Below are 8,675 nucleotides of genomic sequence, written 5' to 3' on the forward strand. Positions count from 1 at the left end.
TTAATGATTCTTGTTAACGATCTCTGAGATGTTAAAGAAGAGGGTGAGATTATGATGGATAATCCTGTAATACATATATAACAAATAAGCGCTAATCCTCAAAGTACCAAAGGGGCGCTATCATTTATACCAAAGCAGGATCAGGTCTATGTTTAAAGCACGTCAGAGTCACAGATCAAGCACTGTATAACTCTGCTTGTAAACCGAAATATCAATTTAAAACTGGTTTACGTGAAATTTTTCAAAGCAATATAGTAAGACCGTTTCTATGAAATGTGGCATTTTGCTTAAAATAACAGAAACACTACAATTCTTTTTCTGCATCAATATCATATTACTTTAACAACCTTTGTGCAGCTGCTGCTCGTGCACGTTTTCTAATAAAAATGTATCTTAGATATTAAACAAATAAAGGAGAGGAACTAAGTTTTTATTATTCTTTTCCTCCAAATGTCAGTTGGAGATATCATGGGAGTCATATTAATGTGACTGGAAAGCTCTTCAATAACAGCTTGGAAATGTCGCTATATGAATTCAAAGTTCATGGCCATTTACTATTGTTTAATCACACCATTTCACACCACGCACGTGCCTTCTGCTCAGATGAACGCGCACCTGCCTACCAGCGATCTATCTCTGTGGCTGCCTGTTAGCATTGTCGAGACAGCCAGGTTGTGCTTTGTATGGCTGTAGATCATCTAATTAATCAGTCAGCGTTATTAGAAGCTCTCAGTACTTGCAGGCACTGTTGCGATATAATAAATAGATTTAATACTAGTGGGAAATAGAATAGATATATTATGAGTATTATGTTTTGCATAATCTGGCTGGCTTAATTTACAGATTTTTCTATATATGAAAAAAATAAAAGAGTAAAACCAGCAGACGCTGGGTAAGCTTTTCAAAGGCTGGGTTAATTCAAACTGAATGTTTTTAGGACTTACATCTTGCTCTGCCTTTAAAGGAAGATCCATAATAGTCCCTTTGTTGAAATCATCAAGAAACCACTTATAGTTTTCGATCTTTACACTAGACGCACCAGCATAGCTCAAAATCTGCAAGCACAAAACGACACAAGCATCTCGGGGTACTTGTGAAAATGCTTGTACTTGGGTCTGGTAGTTAGTGAACTGATGCCTGAAGTAAAGAAATAAAGACTCCTCAGTAAAGTGCTCATGGTTAATGGTTATTGAATGCTATTAGGCACCTGTCACTATTTGTTAAAGAGGAAAATGCAACAAGACACCCATGTGGGCAAGCAGCAGTGTCATCGCACTTTTTGAGACATTAATCTGGGTCTTTATGCGATCTTAAAACCTTCGACCTACAGGTTTAATTAAGCTCAAAATACGAGCTGAAGTAATTTAGTTTGGTTGCTTATACAACGTGTTTGATTACTCTCGTGCAAAGTCGTTTAAAAAACACTTGAGGGGTATGTTAGACAATCTCTAGTACAGGTCATACACGCTCTCTGTTAAAATGCACCATTTATCCAGTAAGCCGCAGCCGCGTGGTCTCACCGCTGCTGAGCCCACTATTGATGGCTAGACTGAAGGGGAGGTTGCTGGGAGCCAGTTTGTCAGAAATTAAATAAACAGCACTTCACCACAAAATGAAAATGAACAACCTTTGAATGGTTACTCTCCATCTATTATTTATCAAATGAGCCTCTTCAGTCCACTGACCCTGCAATGATTATGGTCAATATGCTGAACAGAGACTGCTTGACAAAGACTGCCTAACAAAGATTTTAATTCCATCAGCCTCAATTACTTCAGACAATCCCAGAGTGAATTTGGAAAACAAATTGCTGCACATGTCATTACCTGGCAAGAATGTGTAAAACCTGCTTAACTTTATTTATCTTCCTATACGCTGCATTTAATTAATAACTCCCACTCTGTATTGCTCGGGGATGACCTCATTTGAAGGGTCTAAACTAACTGTTGGCGATCTGATTATTCTGCTCTGATATTATTATTATTTTTATAACGTTTGACAGACTTTATTTCACTCTCGGAAGAATAAAATTCTAATATGGATTTGGCCGCCGTCCTGCCTCTCACAGTCTGTTCCCTCGCACTGTAAGACAGAGTTTCATCTAGTAGCTATTCACGTCAGAAAACAGGACCAAAGAACATGCCATTAATCTCCTTGCTACCCCAGCTGTGGAAAGTAATGCATAACTAAAAGTCCTGTAAAATGAATTAATGATTTCAACCATGAACTTTTCTCCCAAAAAGCCATGAATCGTCTCCAACTGATAATGCACCACGACCCTGGAGTGTGGAATCCCTGTTGCGTTGAGAGTAGCCAGTTAATTGATTCGCAAATTATTTAAACTTTGTGGGGCCCAGGGGAGTGCTAGGCTCTAATGACAGCCCATTTTGAAAGAGCTGAAAAACTCTTCCCAGGCAAGCCGGTATTAAGTTGTAATAGTCGGCTAACAAGTCCAAACTGAGCCCCAAGATGAGATATGTGTAAGTACTGAGCATTAAATCGAGTTAGCTGAATACTCGTTAAATTAGGATGAATCACATCCTCAATTTAAGATATAATTTTATTGCCATTTATTATGTTTTTGCAAGCATTTGTTATTTTTCCCACCTCCCCCAGTGGCTCTTTTATCTTCTCTTGCATAGCGTACAATATGAAAAGCAGTCTGTTTATGATTCACATACGAGGCTGAACATTGTTACCAGAGTCAGCTTACGAAAGCCTGTTGTCATCTGTCCATCAGTATGCCAGTCACTGTAGGACAGTGAGCCATTAACCTTCTTTTTAATGGTGAATTTAAGGTGCTCAGACCTTTACTTGAATTGGACAAGTTGAAATGTTGTCATCTGTATTTTTCCCTGTATGCTTCATAATGTGTGGCTATATTTAAAGGAAAATCAGAATGTGAGGAAAAAGTCAACAAAGCTCAATAAAACAGGTGTATTTGTGAGGTTTTTGTTGTGGCAAAGCTTTTATCTAGTTATAACTGTGTATAGCAGGCTCAGCCAGTATCATACACACTTTACGTTCCATTGATTTTAAGTTGGAGTTGTTGGATCGCTGTGTTAATATCAAGGAGCCTCTAATCTCGACCCATTAGCAAGTGCTGTCATTCAGACACACGGTGTCGGCCTGATTTAAATAAAATGAAATGAAGATAGTTGTTTCTGCTCCCTTGGCTTCACTCATTGCCATAAACATATGCTCTGTGCCCCGCTTCTTTCCATCTTATTTATGACTTTAATTTGTTGTGTGGGCTGCGCAAGAAATCAAATTTAATCCAATCCTCCCAGGGACCCTGTCATATAATAACATGGTAATTTCTGTGTATCCTTTTGAAAAATGAGGAAATTAATTCTTCCTGACATGTTCTAATTATTCCAGTGTGAACGGCGGATGGGCTCCCCTCCTCCCTACCATCCACCCACCCCCCCACCCACCCCCCAGCCCCCTAAGTGTCAGTTGCCGACGGGTGGCGAGGTGCTAATGCTGACCAGCAGCGCGTTTAATTTGAAACATGAGCAGACACCTTTCAACACACCTTCCTAATGTTGGAGTGGCTCACACAAATTAATTCACTACTCATCTGGCAGCTCTGACTGAGGTGTGTGTGTGTGTGCGCGTGTGCATGCGTGTGCATGCCTCTATGCAAGCATGTGTATGTGCATTGTATTTTAGGTGATGTAGGGAGTCACTGGGATACCATTAACATTAGTAAAGGTAACATAGGTTGTATATATGTGTCTGTCTGTGTGTGTTTGTGTGCCTGCCTCTGGGTATGGGTGTTGAGTTGACATTGAGATTGCTTGGTCTTTTTTCCCCCCTATTTGGATCTCCATCCTCTGAAACCTGTTCTACCTTTTCACATGTTTTGCTGCTCCATTGAGAGTAATGAAAGGCTTATTTAATTAGATTGTCATCATGCAGCGTTTAATGCATCACTTCAGTTTTCATGGGACACTACTAACAGAGATGCTGAAACAATAACCTCATCTTTAAGGCCAAAAAGCCTTGGCACAACCCACTTATAGGTGTTGTTGGTGCAAAGTTACACACCAAAATCAACAATAATCGCACTTAAGGACATGGAAAAAAAACATGCACAATTACAATTGTTTTGACTGCTGTGAAGACTTGGCCTATTTAAGCCCACAGGACTGTGTATGTTCAGGCTTCCTAGAGAAGAAATGTGTCTCTGCTCTAATTATGTATGGTATCAAAGCTGCGGAGACAAGAGCCCAAAAAATAAACAAAATTTGCTGAACTTTGGATTTGGGTTAAAAACCACAGAACTGTAATTGATTTGGTGTGTGTTGTCTCCGGGTCACAGAACACAGGGCTCGTAGCTGTGGCGTCATGGTCGAAGAGAAGAGAACGTGGCTTTGCGAGCTGTGGGTGGGTCCTTCTGTGACTCAGAGCAGGGAGAGGTGTCAACATGGCCGCCTGGCCCACAGGGATTAAAGTGCCTCCCCCTCCCCACACCCTGCAGGGTTAATCACTGCCATTTTGGATCCATGCAGAGGGAGCAAATACACTCTCCATCACTGTGGAACAACTGAGACACAAGCAACCAGTTAGACTGCCACTGTGGGTAGATGTACTTTATAAGCTTCTTTCCACTCAGTACAATAGAGTGTTTTGAGCTCTGGTTTACTTGTCTTAAAAGGGTTGGAGTTCCTGGATCAGCGCATGCTCTTGCTATCCATTCTCATTGGGGTTTATTTAAAGGATATACCAAATAACCTGGGATGTAGTTACTCTTTGGATCTGTGCAGCCAACTTATGTGTCTCGCTGTGCACCCCGCACTATGTGAGCCTGTTAATGACTGAAGACTGAGAGTTCTGTCTCATGCCAAGACCCACATTGCTGCTGGCGGTGCATTAAATCAGCAGTCAATTTGACTGGAAGTTTGAAATCTGGGCTAGGTTAAGGGGATGTGCCGAAGCCGTGTTAATAGCTAGCTTGTTGTCCATATGGTACTGCTTTAATAGAGCACATTTGTTGCAGATGGTGGGAGACTTGGTTAGGCAGAGGCAGCTTTTGGCAGAGGCTCATTCTTCGAAAGGGCTGCCGCACTGCTCAGACTGGGCCAGGCCAACTTAGTGATGTCTATCCTCCCTGCTTCTTTCTCACCAAAAAGCCTGCCCTTGAATTGCAGCCTAGCTTTAATTTAAAGACTTTTTTATTCTGCATTCAGACAAGAGCAAAGACAATATAACTCAGTCACTTTTTCCTTAGTTTTTCCGTTTTTTTCATTTTTCTCTCCAAACCGCACCTTTACTTCCATAGCCTAAGCTCAGTTGTTGCTGACCACAATGGGACTGCAGACAGCAGGCACAGCTGAGGAAACACAAGCATGTTGAGTAAAACAGCAAGGGTTATGGAATACAACCAACGACAAAGATAGAAACTGAGCACAGCCTTATCTATTCAATTTTCACCCCAACTATTTTTAGAAGTCAGCGGAAGGATTAAGGTGTCAGTAAAACACATAGACTCAGTGACAAGTGAAAAAAAAGACCGTGCTCTTTAATCTAATTCTCATCCTGGCTTGTTTCAGATTTCTAAACCTTTTCTGTGGTGTAGGTTTTTTAAAAAAAACAAAAAAACTATTTATACATGTATTAGATTTTGTTTGTGTTCACTGTGCTTCACAGTGAATGCATATTTGAATTGGTAATTGTTTTAGTTTTTGTGTGCTTGCCTGCAGTCTATGTGTGCTTTTTGCACTCAGAGAAGTGAGGAGACACGCTTGATCTGCTCTGCACTGTTTGACGGTTGTTTTCTCACGTTGTCACTGGCTTGGTGTGCTCTGGCGTGGTGATGGTATTATGTGCACTGGGCCCAGCTGAGTGCAGAAAAGAGCAGAGCAGCAGCGCCCCTGGCTATGCCACTCCCGCCTCCCCAGACACCTTATTGTGAGAAAAGTCTCGGCTGAGCCCTCTGGGCCTTGTGGATCCACTGCCTTGCTAAGTGCTGGCCAGACTGAAAGGCACAGTGTCCTTGGGCCCAGCTCATTCTTTCCATTCTCTCAGAGGCTTTGTCTCATAAGCCAAGAGAGCAAGGGGAGAAAATGCCAAATTACACCCATGTCACTAAAACTTAAGGTGTTTAAGGGCTGAGATGTCATTCGCTGTAGAGTTTTGTGTTATTCATGATGATGAGGGAGTGCTATAGGAGGATAACTTCAGAAAAGAGTATTTTTCTTTCCAATGGTGTTAAAAAGTAGTGATTTTCACAACAGGAATTTCGGTATGAAGTCTTTACGGCCCTTGAATTTAAAAGATATCAAAATGAATAAAAGGACAGTGGAGAAATAAAGCGTTGAAGTGAAACGGCCTATTATAATGCCGAAAATATTTCTGCAAGATATCCTCCTCATATTTTCAGAGGCTAAAACATCTTTACTGGGCTTGTGAGATCAGAGAGACGTTTAATTTTCAACCACGGATAAAAGTTCCACTGACAAATCTGTTCCTTGACATTTCTGCCTGTTTTTCCCACTTAAAGCGAAGCACATGGAAGTCCTAATCAATTTTCAGCCAATCTTAACACAATAAAAGCACATATTATATACAGGCCAATAACACAGGATAATGGAAACCTGTTGTAAGTCAATTTTAAACATGTGTCTTCAGTATTTTTGTGGGTAAAGCTTCTGAACGACCCCTGCAAGCGGTGACATCATGACCACATCCTTTTGCCTCATTGGCGCTGCGAATCCCAGCTCGGGTACCCTTGCGGCCGGGCTCCCAGAAGCCACAGCACCCTCGCTACACATGGGCTGCAGCTGGACCACCGCTGGCTACTCTGAACAGGCTAGGGCTGCTCTGGGATCTGCGGTTACACTGCTGGATGTACATGCGTATATCTGCACACAGCAGTGGAAACAGTCTGTATAGAGATCAGTAGGCAGAGTTTATTTGATGCAAACATATCATCAGGCTCTCAGTGCAAAGCGATGTTGTATGCAAATCCACTCCCTGGATGGAAAGAGGTATAATTAATGATGTCAGATCATAAAAAGACAGGATGGGTTCTGAGTCATATTTCTGCTTTAATTAAAGACATAAGATCTCATATGAGGAAGATGTATGATCTCTGTGTTTTCTTTCTTTCCTTCCTTCTTTTCTCCCTTCCTCCTCCTCCTCCTCCTTCTTTTTCTTCTACTTCTTGTTTTTTTTTTTTGTTTAATTATTACTCATTTCATAGTAAAAATGGTTCTCTGTGATTTCTCCTGCCAGAACCCCACACGCTGACATGGAGGGCTTTCTTCGTAGCAGCTTTTTACTGAGGTTAGTTTCATTTCCGTTATTGCCATTTAGGATCATAGGTCGGGCATGGGTGGTAGCGGGCTAACAGGGGTTAAACTCTCTGACACATGTTAGCTTTAGACTTTGTCCCGTGTGTGCGTGCACATGTCTGTGTGTGCTCATGTGTCTGTATATTTGAACATTGTCAAACACGGATTCTGACATATTTACCCAACCTGTTTGTTATGATTGTGCTCGTGTAGTGTGTGGCTGAGTAGCATGCTCACCCGGATAGCCTTAAGTCAGACTGAAAGCACACATCAACAGCTTGAGGGACACATGAGCTGGCCTTAACCCCACCCCCACCCTCTCCCTCCTTCCTCTCTGTATCACAGCTTAAAAAAACTGCAGGTCAGGGTTTCTGTCTTTAAGCTGCATGCCTTTGTCTGACCACTTTCTCTCTCTGCCTCTCCGTCTCTCCCCTACTAACCACCCCTAATCGGGGATGTTGGGGTTACTGGGGTGAGGCAGTCGCTGGGATATTGTTCTTGTGATGTACTGTTGTTTCCTGTCGTGCTCTGTGTTTGTATTCAGCGTGACATAAAGATTTACATTTTTGTCTTTACCCTTCCTGTGATTCTAATTAAAAATTTGTGCTGTCATTACACACAGAGGAAGTAAATAAGAGAGCTTATTTACCATTGGCTCCTTTCCTAGTCAACCACCTTCTCTAGGCTCCAGCGTTGCTCCCTAATTAGGGTTGGCTCATTAAAAGCCACAGCAGCAGCATCTGCCTTTCAAAGCTGCTGTCAGCCAAACTTTACTAAAGCTAATGAATCCTCTTTGATTTCTTTTTCAAAAGGTCACTTATTTGATTAAATTAACAGCATTTTTTTTCCCTCAGAACTGTTGGGGGCATTTTAAAAAGAAAGGACAATTTGATACCATTACTCTCGGTAGTCAAAATGTCCTTCAGGAATTCAATAGGAACATTTTTCATGCATTTAAATGTATTTTATTTATCTTTAGCATTCAATGAGCTCGAGTCCCACATTTATACACCTAAGAAAGAAGCAAGCTGATTTCAGAGCTTTCAGACAACTGAAATTTGGTCCAAACCTATTTTGCAAAGTCATACTATATAAGATGTTTTATTATTTTATTATATTACACAAGGGTTTAAAAAAATACATCTCTAACTGTAAACCAAAACTCACAAAAAGTGCAAATACTTACCTATATATTTTTTTATTTTTATGAATTCCTCATATAGTTTCTGTTCACTAAATAAATAAAATAAGTAATGCAAAAATGTACAGTTACTGTTTTATCTTTCAGGGCATGGAACCAATTTATCTGGTGTGGTATATCTACTATGGTTTGACAGGAGTTATTCAGGCATGCAGCATGTTAAATTTTTGAAA

At 41.0% G+C, this 8,675-nt stretch overlaps 1 protein-coding gene across 8 annotated transcripts in view; it reads left to right on the plus strand.

The window, feature by feature from the left end:
* The window catches only part of sox6 (SRY-box transcription factor 6), a 132,610-nt gene that overhangs the window by 22,103 nt on the left and 101,832 nt on the right, over positions 1 to 8,675 (plus strand). For 6 of the 8 annotated variants that reach the window (XR_013971872.1, XM_080884273.1, XM_080884275.1 and 3 more), the window contains one exon: positions 7,243 to 7,293. The exons of the other annotated variants lie outside the window; for them this stretch is intronic. Coding sequence is in view for 5 of the 6 variants with exons in the window: in XM_080884273.1 (XP_080740399.1) it covers positions 7,259 to 7,293 (35 nt within the window). In the remaining variant the exon portion in view is untranslated. The remainder of the gene's footprint in view (positions 1 to 7,242; positions 7,294 to 8,675) is intronic. 8 annotated transcript variants of the gene reach the window in all.

This window comes from Rhamphochromis sp. 'chilingali' (genome assembly GCF_963969265.1).
Source record: "Rhamphochromis sp. 'chilingali' genome assembly, chromosome: 6".
Lineage (NCBI taxonomy): Eukaryota > Metazoa > Chordata > Actinopteri > Cichliformes > Cichlidae > Rhamphochromis > Rhamphochromis sp. 'chilingali'.